The sequence below is a fragment of the Sinocyclocheilus grahami genome, unplaced genomic scaffold, assembly GCF_001515645.1.
Source record: "Sinocyclocheilus grahami isolate Dianchi unplaced genomic scaffold, SAMN03320097.WGS_v1.1 scaffold1104.1, whole genome shotgun sequence".
NCBI lineage: Eukaryota > Metazoa > Chordata > Actinopteri > Cypriniformes > Cyprinidae > Sinocyclocheilus > Sinocyclocheilus grahami.
The window spans coordinates 104499-124132 of record NW_015506283.1 but is presented as its reverse complement, the minus strand read 5'-3'; the positions used below and the strand labels follow the sequence as shown (position 1 = coordinate 124132).

At 36.7% G+C, this 19634-nt stretch overlaps 1 protein-coding gene across 1 annotated transcript in view; it reads left to right on the top strand.

Moving 5' to 3' along the window:
- LOC107566841 (copine-8) overlaps window positions 1–19634 on the top strand; it is a 180693-nt gene that overhangs the window by 89768 nt on the left and 71291 nt on the right. The window contains exons 3-5 of the mRNA XM_016252400.1: window positions 2324–2370; window positions 5402–5505; window positions 13950–13989. Coding sequence (XP_016107886.1) covers window positions 2324–2370; window positions 5402–5505; window positions 13950–13989 — 191 coding nt within the window. The remainder of the gene's footprint in view (window positions 1–2323; window positions 2371–5401; window positions 5506–13949; window positions 13990–19634) is intronic.

Here is a 19634-nt window from a genome sequence, read left to right as displayed (position 1 = left end):
ACTCTGACACATTTATACACTGACTTTTATTCACACTTAGTCACTCAATTATTCACTTACCTACTTAATCAGTCATTATTGTACTTGCTTATAAACTCACCTATTCATTCACTCCCTCACTCATTCATCCACTTGTCTAAACTCTCATTCACTCACCCATTCAGTCACCCTTTGATTCATTCACTTGCTCAAGATTCATTTATACACTTATTTGTCTTACTCATTGACCTTCTCACATTCATTCACTCAACACGTTTCACTTGTTTATTCAATTATTTATATATTAATTAAATTTACTTGACTGTTTCATTGACACATTAATTACCCAACATCTGCTTACATTCATTCATTCCTCAATTATTCCCTTTATCTCTCAAACATTTGCAAACATTTTCTTTTTTTTAATGTTTAGTCATATATTAATTCACTCATTCACCCACTCATTTTCTACATTCTTGCATACTTTATTATACTTTATTACTATATTCATTCAAATTTGACACCAAATCTTGGAAAATACTCTAGATTTATTGATCAGGTGTGTGTATTTGCAAACAGGAATCAGACAGAATTCTGAGTCACTGGAAGAACTCTGATGTCGAGAACAATGAGCGCTGAAAGTCTTTAATGTTTTCTTTTGTGCTGTGTATGTGTGACAGTAGTGAACAGGAACCGGTACAATGAACAGCTCTGCTTTTAATCACTCTGCTATTATTGTCATTATCTGTATTGATTTCCGTACTTCTGTTGCTTGTTCTTGTCTTACTGCTTCATTTATTTCTTGCCTGCTTTATCTTTTCTTTCAGATTGTTTGTCCACTTTTCCACCTGTTTTGCTTTCATGCATTGCAGTAGCTATGCGTGAGTTTTTGTAAGTGTCTTTTTATTTTCATATTGTCATTTGTTTACTGGTCCTCTGATCAGCTGGGCTAAACAGATGTCAGCTCTTTCTGGGCCACAGTCAGGGTCCTTGCATTCATGCAAGTGGGCACTAGTGCTGAGCCCCCATCTTAATTATGCTGAGTACTTTTGGCCCAGTCTCTTAGTGTTACCATTATCCTTATGACAAACATAGAAAAATGTACATGCACTCAGTTATTTAAAAAAAACAAAAACAAAACATTTTGCCACTGTCTGTTGCAAGTTTCAGTAGTTCAGCCTTAGGCTTCATGTTTTTGCATTGCACACACATTTTGTAGCTATCTTATCTCTATCCACAGCTTTTCACCATATGTTTATTAACTTTTAACAATAACCTTTGTAATTTACAAAAACATTTACAGACAATGAAACCACATGTATGAAAAAAAACATAATCTGGGAGGCCTTATAAATGTGTTAAGATTCAATTTTTAACATAATGAATCATTCGTCTTACTGTATATTTCATCTTAAATATATTTCATAATGTATACACATACACTAAAAGAGTAAGAAAGGGTGCAGCTGTGAGGTTTCTCTGCATAAAAATGCAGACATGCTTATTCCTCGAGCATGCGGTCACCGATTTAGAATACTCCAAATTCATTAACATAAGAACAAAGTTAAGAACAAATTCATGTGTGTGAAGTTCTGTACGAATAATCCACATAATTATTAGTGAATGTTTTACACTAACTGCCATATATATCTTTTTTTTTTTTTTGAACTGTAAGAAATATGCACACGATTAAATTGAAAAAAAAAATGATACACACATCTAAACTATCAATGCAATATCATGAGAAAAAGGATCATGATATATTAATATATTTGCACCATCCTACTTTATAGTGACATCTACAGGTGTGGATGCAACGATCATACAAAAGCAAGTATTTTCAAATGCCACTTTAGAAATTCTCTATTCACACTAATATACATAACAACGACATGGATTGATTTATTCTACAAATCTAAAGTGGCATTTAATAGGGTGGTTACTGTGATAAACTTAGTACTGAGCTGGTCATGTGATCCAATATGGTGATCACCATACCCTTATGATCTACCCTTATGTAGAATAAAACAAACAAAAAAAATCTATACCACTAATATCTGCTTAGTTACCAATATCCTATATAAATCTGCAGACTTTCTTTTTTCTTACCAGTGTTCTTCAAAATATCTCCTTTTGTGAAAGAAATGAATAGAGGTTTGGATACTGGCTGGTTTACTATTCCACCCCTCTGGTTCTAAGCTGTTTCTCTACAAACACAGTAGACCAAGATTACACACTACACAAAGTGCATCTGAGTTAAGGGTGTCACAGGTATTCTGGCATTTGAAAAATTCTTTGCCTTTGTGTAACACAATCTCTGTCTCTCTCTCTTTGCTCTCCACAGTCTGTGTGCTGTACACCCAAGGCATTGGCAACAAAGAGTGGCGAGAGGTGAGCGGAACAATCTGGCCCAGTCGTGTCAACCCCTTGAAGGGCCCGGCAGACCCTTGGTCTCATAAATATTCATACATGTAAATGTGGGCTTGGAATATTCTCAGAATAGTAATATCAATTATTATTCTTATTTTTTCTGTGTCTATCAGTTCTTCATATTTTTGCCTTCCCAGCAAATCAGAGGAAATATCAGGCTCTCTAAAGCACCATTAAGAGGGCCATGTATTTATTAACTTCAATCACTAGCTGGTGAAAATATGATAAGCCACCCAAGGAATGTAATAACATTCTTACCAACGCTCATATCAAAACTCCAGCCCACTTTTCAAGTCGGCTCATTAAAACGTTAAGTCCCTTTAACATCGCATTAAGGCTTCAACTCACCTCTCAACCTCACAACGATGTGCCTCTTTTAGCTCCATATAAAAGACGTTGAAGGTAGCAGGAATGTGGGAGGTGTACACAGTAAACAGGGACTTGTATTTGCGCTTGGGACATTAAAACAAAATCTTGCTTTGATACAGAAAATAAAAGCTCAGGAATAAAAACAAAAAAGACTTGTCAATTTGGATTTATGAAACTTTCATATACGCTTGGCTAATGTAAAGTAATTAGAACTGAAACTGGTTCAAAATGTGTTGTATCTTGTTTTGATTTTAATTACATGTGTAATGTTACGTCTATATGTATGTATATTTTGATAAAATATTTTAGAGCTTGGGATAACTTCTAAAATTCATATTCATTATAAAAACTGTGTTTTATTTTTTTATTAATGTAAATGTTTTTTCTGGGTTTAAATTAAAATCACTCTACCTCATTCCTCATATTCCTCACTTATTCAATCTTTTCACGACTGTGAGATCCCTGTTTTTTTTTTTTTTTTTCAAAGAAAAAACTTTTGAGTACATAGAAATATCTTGATTTTTAGTTGTTTTGTACGGTGGCCGAGAGGTGCAGAACAAATCACAATTCTGAAAACAAAATAAATTACAAACACAAATGCAAGTCTACAAAACAAAATAATTCAGAAAGCACAACAACAATTCAGAAAACATTAACAAGTCAGAAAACACAATGCCAAATTTGAAAACAAAATAACAAGTCAGAAAACACTACAACAAATCAGACGAACCGGAAAAGGTAGGTATAATTTGAGACAGCACGCCATTGGTTTGGGATTACTCACCGCTGACTGGACAAGACATGTCAATCAACGTATACAGGGAAGAACCAGCCGAAGAACAGCAGAGTCATTGTAGAAAGTTCGGAGATGGTATTAAAGTAGCTCAGTTTAAATGTATTGTATGAATTGCCCTTACCATGGAATAAAAAAATACAGGGTGTCTATTTATATCTAGTTAAAAGTGACTGTAATACATCAGCTTGAGTGGTGCAGATGGTTAAGCTATTCAACTTTTTTTTTCCTTAATTTTTATTGAAAATAAATGCCTTTACGATGTGATACGAGATTTGAAAAGTTCGGCAAAAGGTGGGATCGAACCCCTGATCGATCGCGCTAAAAAGCCATGGGCACACGCTTAACCATCTGCGCCACTGAGGCTGGTGATTATTTGAATACCCCGTATTTTTTATTCCATAGTAAGGGCAATTCATACAATACATTTAAACTGAGCTACTTTTATACCATCTCTGAACTTTCTACCACGACATAGATTTTTACAAAACTCATCAGTCTGAAAAGTGAGGTGTGCTCTGATTGGCCAGCTATCCAGTGCGTTGTGATTGGCCAAATACCTCAAGCGTGTGATGGAAATGTTACGCCCCTTACCATATTGTGATGCCCTGTCCGGCCAGAACAATGTGACAAAAACATTAAAACCCATTATAAACGAGGCATTTTTTTTGCATCCAGTGGGGACATAATTACGGATTATAATGACTTATACTGTCTTTTTACACGTTGCGTTGCATCGAGCCACATAAACATAAAACCATGTCTGCATTTGTAATCGGAGAAATGACAAACAACAAGTGCTATTCTACACTGCCCAAAAAACTCATGTTTGAATCGTCAGTGGCAAATTCTTTAAATATAAAAAACGTACTTACAGTCTGTGAGTCAGAACAGCCGGCATTGTAGTCAGGAAACAGTCCTCCATAAAATGCACTGGACACATCTGAATATTTGGGTTAAACTGTTCTGGAACAGTGTTGTAAAATTCAACTTAACCACTGATTTCTAGTCGTGTCCTCTTTTGGAAGGCCAAACAAAGTAGTTTCACTTTCACAACGAAACAGCGTCACACCTTGAGTGAGTGGAGGCCGGAGGCCTAGAGTGAGCGGCGGCCTAGAGTTTGCGGAGGCCGGCTAGAGTGAGTGACGGCGGGCGGGCTTGAGAACGGCACGGCCAGCGGATTCTACGATAGAGCGTCCAGCGGGCTTGCGGCAACCACATGTGACGACCCCGGGCTGAACTCCGCTTCATCCAAGATGAAAGCCGATCTGGCGATCCACAGCGCAAAGTTGATGTATTTCCTCAGCAACCAGCATGGATCAGCTCTAGGCATGATGAAGCGGATATCGTCCTCTTTTGGAAGGCCAACCAAAGTAGTTTCGCTTTCACAACGAAACACAGCGCCTTCACGACATGGTGGCAACAACAATACTACAGCGAGCATAAAAGTTACGCCTTATTTCTTTGCGTGAACATTTGGGTGGCATTATGCAAATCTTCCCACATCGTGACGTAGATATATGGGGGCGTGTTAGAATGAGCCGTTTTAGGTAGGCGTGGTTGACTCTTAACTTTTATAAAGAATATCTCTTTGGATTTGAGACTTTAGTCTTTGCAACTTTACAGATCTTCTTTATGCACCTTGTAACACTCCAAAGAGAAAGGAAAAATTGAAATCGCTTCATATATGACCCCTTTAAATAATTTTGAGTCCATTTTAGAAGTTTAAGGACCACTGTTATGCATACTATGGCTTTTGGCTCAATAGATTTCAATTCAGAGCGGAAATGTTTATATAAATTGAAATTATTTATCTTTCTTTTTTTTCAGTTTGGGCGGACAGAAGTTATTGATAACACTTTGAACCCAGATTTTGTGCGAAAATTCATATTGGACTACTTCTTTGAAGAAAGACAGAACTTAAAGTTTGATCTGTAAGTACCAGTATATATTCTTTTACCTTTAGCTACATCTACACTAGCCTTCAGTTTCAATACATTTACATTGTAACTAGGCTGGGTGCACAGAACTTTGGGAGGATTGACTCTTTTATGTATTAGAAACTTTACCGGGTTTTACAAATATGTTAAAGAATTTGGAATTACCTTTCAGGACATACTTTAATAATTTGTCTTCTTGATATCATAAGGCAACATATATTACTTTTTCACTGTGTGTTTATTCAAATTAGAGGAGGGTGAAAGTGTAAATACAGGTGCATCTCAATAAATTAGAATGTAGTGGAAAAGTTCATTTATTTCAGTAATTCAACTCAAATTGTGAAACTCGTGTATTAAATAAATCCAATGCACACAGACTGAGGTAGTTTAAGTCTTTGGTTCTTTTTTATTGTGATGATTTTGGCTCACATTTAACAAAAACCCACCAATTCACTATCTCAACAAATTAGAATATGGTGACATGCCAATCAGCTAATCAACTCAAAATACCTGCAAAGGTTTCCTGAGCCTTCAAAATGGTCTCTCAGTTTGGTTCACTAGGCTACACAATCATGGGGAAGACTGCTGATCTGACAGTTGTCCAGAACTGCCAAAAGCATCAAAAGTTGGTTAAATGACCATGGTTTTGGTGTGCTTGACTGGCCAGCAAACTCACCAGACCTGAACTCCATAGAGAATCTATGGGGTATTGTCAAGAGGAAAATGAGAAACAAGAGACCAAAAAATGCAGATGAGCTGAAGGCCACTGTCAAAGAAACCTGGGCTTCCATACCACCTCAGCAGTGCCACAAACTGATCACCTCCATGCCACGCCGAATTGAGGCAGTAATTAAAGCAAAAGGAGCCCCTACCAAGTATTGAGTACATGTACAGTAAATTAACATACTTTCCTTGAAGGCCAACAATTCACTAAAAATGTTTTTTTATTGGTCTTATGAAGTATTCTAATTTGTTGAGATAGTGAATTGGTGGGTTTTTGTTAAATGTGAGCCAAAATCATCACAATTAAAATAACCAAAGACTTAAACTACTTCAGTCTGTGTGCATTTAATTTATTTAATGCACAAGTTTCACAATTTGAGTTGAATTACTGAAATAAATGAACTTTTCCATGACATTCTAATTTATTGAGATGCACCTGTATAATGTTGAAACGATATGTTGATTTTGGAAGTGTATTTACTCTAAGTATACTTAAGTGCCTTTATTTCATTAATATATTATGCACATTCAGTACAATTAAGCACACTTTCTTTTTCTAAAAGGGTGTTAATACATTCCCTGGGAGTCAAACCCATGACTCTGACATTATAGCTAAAATATTGGAATTTGTCTCTTTTTATATGCACAATTTTTGGCAATTTGTATACACTTTGGGCAGGTGATGTGTTATGCAATTAAAAATACAGTAATTAACATACATTCAAGTTTAAGAATACATTGTGGTTGAGTGGACTAAAACTGAGGTGTCCCCATGATTGTAAACTTATTTTCATTTTTTTATGCATTTATAAGTGTCAACTAATTCAGATTTTTCACCAGCCCACACCTTCAATGCACTAATTAGTTTTAAACAAGTTTTTTTAAAGAACGTTTGGTGCAAATTAATTGGCGGGTAACATAAACATTTAATCCACATAAAAGTGTAATCCTGAAATATGAAACCACTTTGACAAGAAAAACTTGTATTGTAAGGTTATTATTAGGCATGGCATCTTGGTACATCAAACACTGGAGCACGCTTCAACAACAGATGTGTCAGATACTGTAAACCCAACTGTACAATAACTGTCATCTTATGATTTGTGTGATTTTATAAGCAGATGTCACAACCAAAACACCTTCTCACGAATCACACATACTGTGTGAGCAACACTGTATGGACACCGGTCAAGGTCTCTTACCCTGACAGTGTAGTTACAGGAAAAAATATACGATTCTATAGTTATGGAAATATGAATTTTAGTTTACTGACACATTTCCTGATTTCCTGTATAAGTATTTTGAGTCACTTTTCCATGAGAGTATGTAATGCACGGTGGTACCATATTAGTTATCGGTTGATGGTAAACTTTTTAAAATCTATCAGTATCATTTAGTATTGGATATTTAAAATTGTGCATGCTTAGTTCTGCTATTTTTACATTTATATTAATTGTAGGTGACAGCAAAGGTAATATTAAAAACACTTTTTAAAGTAGTCTTAACCCAGTTCCAAAATTAATATTGATTTTTACACACTACACATTATCATTTTGTGATGCGAAAATTCACTTGCAGCATTTAAAATAACTGATTTTAGTTTGTGTTTTATTTTGTATATATAATTATATAAGAAATTTATCAGTTATTGACCATAACGTGAAAATAATTATTGGCATCAGTGTTATTTTACTATTATTTACAGTTTATAATATAATAGTATTTAATAATATTTTAAATTAGCTTTAATTTTATATTTATAGTTTTCCATTTTAATTGAGACGTGTGTCCAAACCTTGGATCTTTGCAACAGACGTTATAAATCCGGCCTGTGCGCATGTTCATTTGTGTATGTGCGTGTGTGCTAATATTTATTATTTTGTGTCAGTCTAAATGTGTTTGTGTCTGTATATTTAGGCATTTATGGGTGTATTTAGGAACAGATATGAGTCATTCTGAATCCGTTGGCCCAAGCGTGTGTATGAGGAATTTGTGTGTGTCTCTAGGCTTCAGCATGAGTGTTTATGTCTGCAGGCAGAGCGTGTATGTGTGCGTGTGTGTGTGTGTGTGTGTGTGTGTTGTCTCTGTGGATCGGTGTCCCCGCTCGACGGCCTGTCATACTGGGTCTGTAAATCTGCGGCAGACATGAGAGGGGTCACGAGGTCATGTGGGCAGTGCCTCCGAGACGATAGCGAAACCAAAGCACCGCTGATAAGGATGACATGGCACATCACCATGACAACAAGGGGGACTGAGCCCCACAAATAAATGGAAGAAGCACAGAGAGAATTAATAGATAAACGTGAGGTTGAGCTATATGTAACCCTAGATATATTTCAGGATTCATAGATCCTTCAATAATTGTTGCTTTTCTAGTCCTATTTTTCTCTCTCTCTTTATGGCTTTATCTCTGTTGCATTGTGACTGGGCAGAAGAGAATTATTCATGATGTCTGTGCTTTAATGATGTTGTTCGTCCTTCTTAATGAGAAACAGGCAAGCGTCAACTCCCCTCATAAGACCATAATCTAATTAAAGCCCAGCTCAAAGTATCCATCACTGATTTTGGAAACAACCTCTGTCTGTTTCTTCTTTTTATTGCAAGCTTTCCTGAGCAAACATCACTATCACTAATGCTCATACTTCGGGTTAGGGATTTGAACATCTAGAACATTGGTGTCAAATTCAGTTCCTGGAGGGCCACTGTCCTACAGATTTTAGCTCCAACCCTAATCAGCTAATCAAGGTTCTCAGGGTTGCAAGACACTTCCAAGCAGGTGTTTTGGAGCTGGTTGGAGCTACACTCTGACACAAATTCATAAATTAAATCTGCGTTCTGTCTATTTGAACTCTGTCTCAGTCCATAGGCAAAGTTAATTTGAGCTAAATGTTTAATTACGATATTGAAAAAAAACAATGCTTATGCATTATAAAGCAATATAATGTAAAGGAAATGTCGCTGAGGTTCACTTCGTTTGAACCAGATACTGAAGCAGTCACATGGTTTTCAGATGAAGCTTCAAACGCCATAGATCACGTGCTTTTGGCAAAACGAATCAAGCTCCGATACATTGCTTTGATGTTAAATGTGTTGTATTTTTGACACAAGCTTCGGAGCTTCAGTGTTGAGCATTACATCACTATACCCTAGCAACAATCCCTAGCTTCATAGCAACCACCCAGCACTCTCTAGCAATATATAACTAGCACTATAGAAACCACCTAGCTACTGCTCTAGCAACCATCCAGCACTCAGTAGCAACTGAATAGCAACGCCTTGGCAACCACCCAGATCTTACTAGCAACTGCATCACATACCAAGCAGCCACCTAGCAAGAAACCATCAGCATAGCAACAAGTTAAAAATCATTCAGAATAGCCTAGTAACCACTTAGCAATGTTCTGGAAACCATCAACAACATCGTAGCATCACAACATCAAAACAAGTTATATACAGGCAGCACCACTCACATTTTTCTGATACTTTGAATTTTTTTTCTCCCTATAGACAATTCCACAATGCAGCCAGCCTGTTGCTCTGTATTGATTTTGATCTTACTTCATCTGAGCAAACGGTAGCATTAGCAATGCAATTTATGATAAATCTGTCATGTTTCATTGCTACTCGTTTGGATTTTGTGTGCGTTAGAATGACAAATTCCCATCAGCATCAGCATGTGTCGCTATAAATAGAGAGAAGCATAATGCGGTTTAGTCAGAGTGTTACGGGAAGCTGTGTGTGTGTCATTCCCTTTAGGGTCTGTTGAATGTGTGGGCAGACAGCAGACCACGTTACAATCTGCTGTGATGGCTACATCGAGCGTCTCTATGTATGCACACATCATTTCTTTTCTGCCACTTGTTTCTCAGGGAAGGAGAGCAAGAGCAGCTGTTTGTTTTTTGTAAATTGTTAGTCTTTATAGCAGAATTAATTAATGGTATCTAAAACAAAATCTCAATCTTATGGAAATTCATATCTATTTTAAATAATTTCATAAGTAAATTTGAATTAAAATATCAAACTAAACAGCTTCCTGTTGGTCAGTGAGGCGAATCTATGTGACAAACTTGAACATGTTGCAAAATCTGTGAGGGGCAAACTTCTACCCTCATGCAAAACTCCCAATCGCCTGGATTTAACCCATGAAAATTTGCCAAACAACGGAAAATGTGACTGCACCTTACGTCTCTTTCATCAGATGTTTGTCCTGGTAAAAAGACTCCAGTAACTCTACCTCAGCCACTATTTTATTCTGTAGGCTTGAAAAACAACAATCAAACAAATAAAAAACAACCTATAATTTTTGTTTGCACTTTAAATATCTTCTGACATTATTGCAGTATTAAGAAAGAACAGTACTAAATATTCTGAGGACACATTTTCATTGTATCATGTTTGCCTTCAGTGGTGTGATATCTGGAGGACTCTGGGAAGAGTTTCTTATTAATAGTCTTGGAATTTAGTCTAGAGGTGATTTGTTTGTTTAAAGAATGAGGCTTTGCACTTGACTTCTGGGAACAAGGAGCCTTTCAGTGTCAGTTTGGACAGTCTGAGAGGAAATTTCCAAGCACAGTGAGTGATTAAATGATGGTGACAAAACTGAAAAAATAAATAAATATATAATTAAATGTGCTAGCAAAATGCACTAATATAAAAACTTGAAGCTAATTTAAGAAAAGATCAGAACGTAATATACACACAAAAAAATTATTCTTCATGGGTTCTTAAGTGGTTCTGAGGTGCTACAGTATATAGCATTACTGCCATACAAAGAACCCATTAAGCCCCTGCTTAGTTCTCTAACTCCCTATTAGTCTCTTAGTTAAGTTGGGGAAAGGATTAAAAAACGACATTAAGTACACTGTATTTCGTGGTTCTCAAACATTTTGCCCCAATGGCCCCCTAAAAGGAAATATTTCAGGGCCCCCATACAAGACTTTCTGACCTCAGAAAAGATAATAGTCATTCAAAACAGCTTTTGCCATTGTAGTAAATTCCCATTCATAGCAAACATTTAAGAGTGGAGTAACATATCTAAAATCTAAGGAGGAGAATGGGGTTCCTCTCATGGTTCTACATAACACCATTTGACAAAGGTGCGGTATGACATCTTTTAAAAATAGGTGCTATATAGCACTTGAAGTGGTTCCCCTATGATTACGAGCCAATAAACCACTTTAAGTGCTATTTAGCACCATTTTTTAAGAGTGATTTGTTTTAAGCATTTGTCACTGTATTGTACTGTAACACATTTTTTTGGGATTATTGGGTATAAAATAACAATCCTTCTATTTTGTCAATAGCTGCTTGATTTGAGTCCATTTGTATGAATAAATGGACCTCTGTCTGGGAGCATTCGTATCCATTTCCAGGAATACAATAGACCATGAAGGTCAAGGAGTCAGAATTCTGAAGATCATACCAAACATAAATGAGATCATGAATCATGGCAAGAATATGAGAACATTTGCAAGGCTTAAATACATCTGAAGGTAAAGAGAGGTTTATTTATGAGGAGATGATGTGGAAAAACTGAACAGCCACCAAAACCGCATGTCTGGAACAACAAATTATTAGTTTGAGTTCGGGAGAAGATTCTGAGATAAGAGTGTATTTGTTATTTGAAGAGCTTTTGGGCTGCAGTTTGGCAGATTCCTAACATGGCACAGAACATTATGCTAGAGTGAACAAGGGTGGTGGCAGCTTCACATTTTGGGGATGGACCTTTGTGGCAGGGTCTTGTAAATTTCCAGGAAAGAAGGAAAAAATGGATAGTGCTAAGTATGGGAATCTCCTGAGGCGAAGACCTGCTGCATGTATGCAAGAGGATGGGGGCTTAGAGTTCAGTTCATCCGCCCACAGGACAATTATCTCAAACCTACTGGAACATGCAAAAGAACCATGGTAATGGCTTAAAACCACAAATATAGATGTCCTGAAGTGTTTCACTTAAAGCCCAGATGTCACTCCAGATAACTATTTGTGGGTTCAGAACAGTCTTGATGGAGCCAGAACAGTTTTTTGCAAGAACAATGGTTGCCCACTGTCACGAATGGTTACTCAAGAGAGTATTTGACGAAGTGTATTCGCAGATAATTTCACTTCCATTATGTGACGACATCTGAATCAGAAAGCTACTTTTTGGGCTACTTTTCAAGTCATTTCAGAGATGAAGAAACCAAACACTTTTTTTCTGTAGAATAACATGCTGAAGAATCTTGTTGAAGAATCAATTAAATGTGCACAATATACTCTGTCGGTACTGCATTAAAGTCAGTTAGTTTGCACCTCTGCCAAGAGCATCTCAACCCTGATGAGTTTCCCACCTTCCAAAAGCTCCCTCAAGGGTGTAGACTTGTTCCATCAGTAATTTCATCACTTCTGGTTGTGTGTACTTGTGTGTATTTGAGTTTGGAAGCAAGCTAGTTGTGTGTGTGTGTGTGTGTGTGTGTGTGTGTGTGTGTGTGTGTGTGTGTGTGTGCCAGACTGCCAGGGTTAAGCCTGCGTAAATGTATGTTTTTATTTCACTCTGGGGCCATGCAGTATTTATGAATGTGAAGACGTATAGCTGAATAGAACATTACAGTCCCTTTTGGGACTTCTTATGTAACATTCACCTCATTCATACACTTAAATCATTCAGACACATATACTGTATGTGACCCTGGACCACAAAACCAGTCTTAAGTCGCTGGGGTATATTTTTAGCAATAGCCAAAATTACATTGTATGGGTCAAAATTATAAATTTTTCTTTTATGCCAAAAATCATTAGGATATTAAGAAAAGATCATGTTCCATGAAGATATTTTGTAAATTTCTGACCATAAATATATCAAAACTTAATTTTTGATTAGTAATATGCATTGCTAAGAACTTCATTTAGACAGCTTTAAAGGCGATTTTCTCAGTATTTAGATTTTTTTTTTTTTGCACCCTCAGATTCCAGATTTTCAAATAGTTGTCTCAGCCAAATATTAAAATAAATGTCAAAATTGAAAGGGTAAGTCAGTTATTATGCTTAACACACAGCTGGGTTTTATCTGATTTGGCTGCCCCAGTTATGGCAAAGAGGCTGAAACTGCCATTAAAAAAAAAAAAAAGGTAAATCATGCATAAATATCAGACCAAATAATTTCAGATCTGCTGCAGACAGCATTTTCAAAAGTGGGCAACAATCCCAGAATGCATTGCGTTGAGGTCAGTGCAAAAATTCATCCAATATGGTGAACAAAGTTGAAAGAAATGTTGATTCTAAATATATTTATTGAAGAAAAGTAGTGATTATACATCTAATTCAAAATAAAATTTAATATATTGTTTTGATTCTTCACCTTAGCTTAGCAACATACGAATGACAGATTGTCAGTGAGATCTCTAGTGCACTTCACATAAGGAACAATATATTTGTGGCACGTGGAGTGTGCTAGAGAGTGTTACAAATCTGTCACTTATGTGTTTTCTTTTCAGTTAGGTTGTTGCCCCAGAACATGGCGACATTTAGATTAGTCAAAGTGAGCTATGCTTGTACGTTTGGAAGGAGTCAGTTCATTTCAGGAACTTCAGCTAAAAGCAAATTTATCAAATCTTTCTGGGCCAGCTGGTAATTTGATATGATATAAGCAATAAATACAAAAATGATGAATATACAAACAAAAAACTGGTTATTCTGTTTGTGTGCCCCTTCTCAGTATGTCCTTATCTTTGGTTTTTCAGGTATGATGTCGACTCCAAGAGCAGCAACCTTTCAAAACATGTAAGTCTCCTATCCACATTTCCTCTCAGACTCCATAAACGCTTACCCTGTTGACCTCCTCTAGGCCATTGTGAATTTAGGATGGCATCATACACACTAGTCCCACAGTAAAACCATCTCACAGTGCTTGTAATCAGCAGGTCTGTTCATATGACAATAAAGAGGTAAATGTGGGTTAATAGAGATGTGTGATTAGAGAAGCTCTCACAGAGATAGTAGTTTGAAGCTGTGTTTTGGTGCTCAAGCGGATCCCTGAGGTAACATTTTACACACTGATGATGGGTTTAGAGTAAAAGATGCAAATTTACTACGGTGGTCTCATCTGTGCTCGTCATGGAATGTGGCCATGATCCTTCTATGTCTTTATTTCTTTCGTGTTCCAATCAAACAACCAATCATCCCAAAATATATTCACCATGCCTGACATTAACTGTCAGTTCAGCCATCCATCCATCCATCCATACCCCCTGCCCATGAACTGTATGAAAAAAATCAACTGTCTTCCAATCAATTAGTCAGCATCAACTTTGTCAATCAGTCAATTGATCCATTAAATTAATTTATACTCCCAATATCAATATCAACTGTGCCTATCAATCAGTAAATCAATTATTTAACCCATCCATTATCCAGCTATCAACAGATGTTATTCCATTTCCATAGGCAGGAAGAAACTTCCAAGAACCCTCTTCTTGTAAAGAGATTTTTTTCTGTAGTATAGCATAATTTTTCTTGGAGATTAACATTTTCTTGATTTAATGTCAGTTTTTTAGATCAGTGTATTGTGTATATACACACTATCCATTATATATAAGTTGTTTTCTACAAAATTTAAGAATTACACAGTGTTTATGTAACTTACAAAGGTTCTCTTTGACATAAGGCTGCAAAACCATTTTGGTTCTAATTGGAACGTTTAATTTTATGAGTCTAGGATTTTTGGTAATCCCTTGGCATTTACAAAGCAAACTAACAAGAGTCAGGTAGTAGTGAAACTAAGGTCATTTAATGCTAGTTAATTCAGCGTTTATAGCACAGGAGACTGGGCATCCATCAATGTGGCAAAGTGGAACTGTTTAACGAAACACATCATGGCATTTACGAAACCACCCGCCAACAACACCATTGATCTAAACCAGCTGTACACTTCTCTGTGAATCTGCCATATCACAGGCAGAGCTCCAGAGCATCTGCACTGCTATTGTTTCCTGCGGCTAGCATGCGGACACACTAGCTATAATGAGACAGATAAACTGATCTCTTCACACATCATGCACAAGAGTAATTGAAAACACCCTCAGTGACTCCAGTGAGCATACAGGTTCCATCCCTGAAAATTACCACCTCTAAATTATCTAACAAATCAGACACAGTACCTCCTGGTGCTTTACTCCCTCCCTTAGTCACCCAGAAATCAATATTACTCTCTTCCCCCCTGACTTAGAAAGACAAACACTGCTTGTCCACTCCCAAATGGAATTCTGCACAAAACAATTATAGAATGTGTTGAAAGGCAAAGAGCGACTATGTCCTCAGGTGAAAATTAAGAGAGGCAGCAGGGAGAAAACCACGCATGCAGAGATAGAGGAGGAAACCGTGAGAGATAGATGGAGAAAGACAGATGTGGAGAAGGAGGTCGTCATAGAGTTTATAGAGAATAAAGGTAGATTATACAAATTGAGAATTTAGTCGCCCGCAGTAATTAGAGGAGCGGTAGGACAAGTGCTCATGGGAATTTCTGTGTCAGTGAAAATGTAGCATTTCATAAATAACTGAGTGTGAACTCAGTGAGCAAAGACTAGTGTCTAAATTTATGACAAAAAGTTCACCATCCAAAATATTTTATTTATTCAAGGATCACAACAATCACATTGCTCTTTTCCATACAACAAAAGCATAAAGTGACTGCAAGCTGGCAAAAAAGTATCTCATATTTAACACATTCGCTATATTTAAAGTTTTCTGAAGTCACATGGTAACTTTTGTGTAAGGAACAGACTGAAATTCGTCCCCTTCACCGTATCGCTCAAATCTCATTTGGGTTTTCATATCCATAATTGCTGTGCCACATTTGGTTACAGGACATGTGAGAACTAATGGCAACGTTATGTCAAACATAACAGTACTTTTTCCACACCATCGAGATTGGGGTTAGCCCAATCACTTTAGTTAATTTTTACAGTTTTTTTATAAAGTAAATCATCTAGCTAGACCTGTTGTCCTTAAAATGGTGAATTATTTTGTCCACCCTCTCAACTTGGCATCACAGGAAGTGCACTTCATTGGCTTGAGTAATGGGGAGATGCTTCAAAGTTTGCTGAAGGGGAAAACTCAGAATTACATGAAATAATCTGTGGGGTGCCTCAGAATCCGTGTATCATTCGTTTTTTTATTTAATATTGAAAGTAGAAAAATTAGAAAACGGCTCCTTTTTAGTTTTTTTAGTTTTTTCCAAAAAACGAAAAACGAAAATTCATCTTAAATTTTAGTTTTTCGTTCATGGGTGGAAAAATGAATAAACGGCTTGAATATTGGATTTCTACACGTGGGCGGGAATTAAATGCCCCTTTCTGCTGATTGGTCAGCTGAAGATCAAACCGTGCCATCATCAGTTCTTCCGAAGTATCACGCAGCAGAATAATAGTCCTCCACTGCTGCAGTTGTATTGATTCTTAACACATTTATCGCAACTACATTTAATCTTTATTTGTCAAACAAACTGGCTTATGAATGGCTCAACACAACTCATACCTGGGCAGAGTCTAGACAGGGCTTTCTTCTGTGTAGATATAAATTATATTCTTTGCATCAGCTGGGCATGGCAGGGTGTATGATATGACAGCTGTCATAGCCAACCCTGCTCACCCAGTAAGTCTGTTTGTTTGTTAAATTAAGAAATTAATTAATTAATTTGTTTCAAAATAAATATTTTAAACACCAAGACAAAAAGGAAAGAATAATAAATTGGCTTTGGGTATATATAGGCCTATGTTCACACAAGAACTGCCATTTTGACTGACAACCGGAGAACAACAGATATTAAATAGCCTACTGTTAGAGTTATATAATGTAGTCTTGTGTTTTATTCAAATTGATTATAATTGATATCTCAAAAGGATATGCACTTGTGTGCGGCGTCCCAATATCAATATCAACTGTGCCTATCAATCAGTAAATCAATTATTTAACCCATCCATTATCCAGCTATCAACAGATGTTATTCCATTTCCATAGGCAGGAAGAAACTTCCAAGAACCCTCTTCTTGTAAAGAGATTTTTTTCTGTAGTATAGCATAATTTTTCTTGGAGATTAACATTTTCTTGATTTAATGTCAGTTTTTTAGATCAGTGTATTGTGTATATACACACTATCCATTATATATAAGTTGTTTTCTACAAAATTTAAGAATTACACAGTGTTTATGTAACTTACAAAGGTTCTCTTTGACATAAGGCTGCAAAACCATTTTGGTTCTAATTGGAACGTTTAATTTTATGAGTCTAGGATTTTTGGTAATCCCTTGGCATTTACAAAGCAAACTAACAAGAGTCAGGTAGTAGTGAAACTAAGGTCATTTAATGCTAGTTAATTCAGCGTTTATAGCACAGGAGACTGGGCATCCATCAATGTGGCAAAGTGGAACTGTTTAACGAAACACATCATGGCATTTACGAAACCACCCGCCAACAACACCATTGATCTAAACCAGCTGTACACTTCTCTGTGAATCTGCCATATCACAGGCAGAGCTCCAGAGCATCTGCACTGCTATTGTTTCCTGCGGCTAGCATGCGGACACACTAGCTATAATGAGACAGATAAACTGATCTCTTCACACATCATGCACAAGAGTAATTGAAAACACCCTCAGTGACTCCAGTGAGCATACAGGTTCCATCCCTGAAAATTACCACCTCTAAATTATCTAACAAATCAGACACAGTACCTCCTGGTGCTTTACTCCCTCCCTTAGTCACCCAGAAATCAATATTACTCTCTTCCCCCCTGACTTAGAAAGACAAACACTGCTTGTCCACTCCCAAATGGAATTCTGCACAAAACAATTATAGAATGTGTTGAAAGGCAAAGAGCGACTATGTCCTCAGGTGAAAATTAAGAGAGGCAGCAGGGAGAAAACCACGCATGCAGAGATAGAGGAGGAAACCGTGAGAGATAGATGGAGAAAGACAGATGTGGAGAAGGAGGTCGTCATAGAGTTTATAGAGAATAAAGGTAGATTATACAAATTGAGAATTTAGTCGCCCGCAGTAATTAGAGGAGCGGTAGGACAAGTGCTCATGGGAATTTCTGTGTCAGTGAAAATGTAGCATTTCATAAATAACTGAGTGTGAACTCAGTGAGCAAAGACTAGTGTCTAAATTTATGACAAAAAGTTCACCATCCAAAATATTTTATTTATTCAAGGATCACAACAATCACATTGCTCTTTTCCATACAACAAAAGCATAAAGTGACTGCAAGCTGGCAAAAAAGTATCTCATATTTAACACATTCGCTATATTTAAAGTTTTCTGAAGTCACATGGTAACTTTTGTGTAAGGAACAGACTGAAATTCGTCCCCTTCACCGTATCGCTCAAATCTCATTTGGGTTTTCATATCCATAATTGCTGTGCCACATTTGGTTACAGGACATGTGAGAACTAATGGCAACGTTATGTCAAACATAACAGTACTTTTTCCACACCATCGAGATTGGGGTTAGCCCAATCACTTTAGTTAATTTTTACAGTTTTTTTATAAAGTAAATCATCTAGCTAGACCTGTTGTCCTTAAAATGGTGAATTATTTTGTCCACCCTCTCAACTTGGCATCACAGGAAGTGCACTTCATTGGCTTGAGTAATGGGGAGATGCTTCAAAGTTTGCTGAAGGGGAAAACTCAGAATTACATGAAATAATCTGTGGGGTGCCTCAGAATCCGTGTATCATTCGTTTTTTTATTTAATATTGAAAGTAGAAAAATTAGAAAACGGCTCCTTTTTAGTTTTTTTAGTTTTTTCCAAAAAACGAAAAACGAAAATTCATCTTAAATTTTAGTTTTTCGTTCATGGGTGGAAAAATGAATAAACGGCTTGAATATTGGATTTCTACACGTGGGCGGGAATTAAATGCCCCTTTCTGCTGATTGGTCAGCTGAAGATCAAACCGTGCCATCATCAGTTCTTCCGAAGTATCACGCAGCAGAATAATAGTCCTCCACTGCTGCAGTTGTATTGATTCTTAACACATTTATCGCAACTACATTTAATCTTTATTTGTCAAACAAACTGGCTTATGAATGGCTCAACACAACTCATACCTGGGCAGAGTCTAGACAGGGCTTTCTTCTGTGTAGATATAAATTATATTCTTTGCATCAGCTGGGCATGGCAGGGTGTATGATATGACAGCTGTCATAGCCAACCCTGCTCACCCAGTAAGTCTGTTTGTTTGTTAAATTAAGAAATTAATTAATTAATTTGTTTCAAAATAAATATTTTAAACACCAAGACAAAAAGGAAAGAATAATAAATTGGCTTTGGGTATATATAGGCCTATGTTCACACAAGAACTGCCATTTTGACTGACAACCGGAGAACAACAGATATTAAATAGCCTACTGTTAGAGTTATATAATGTAGT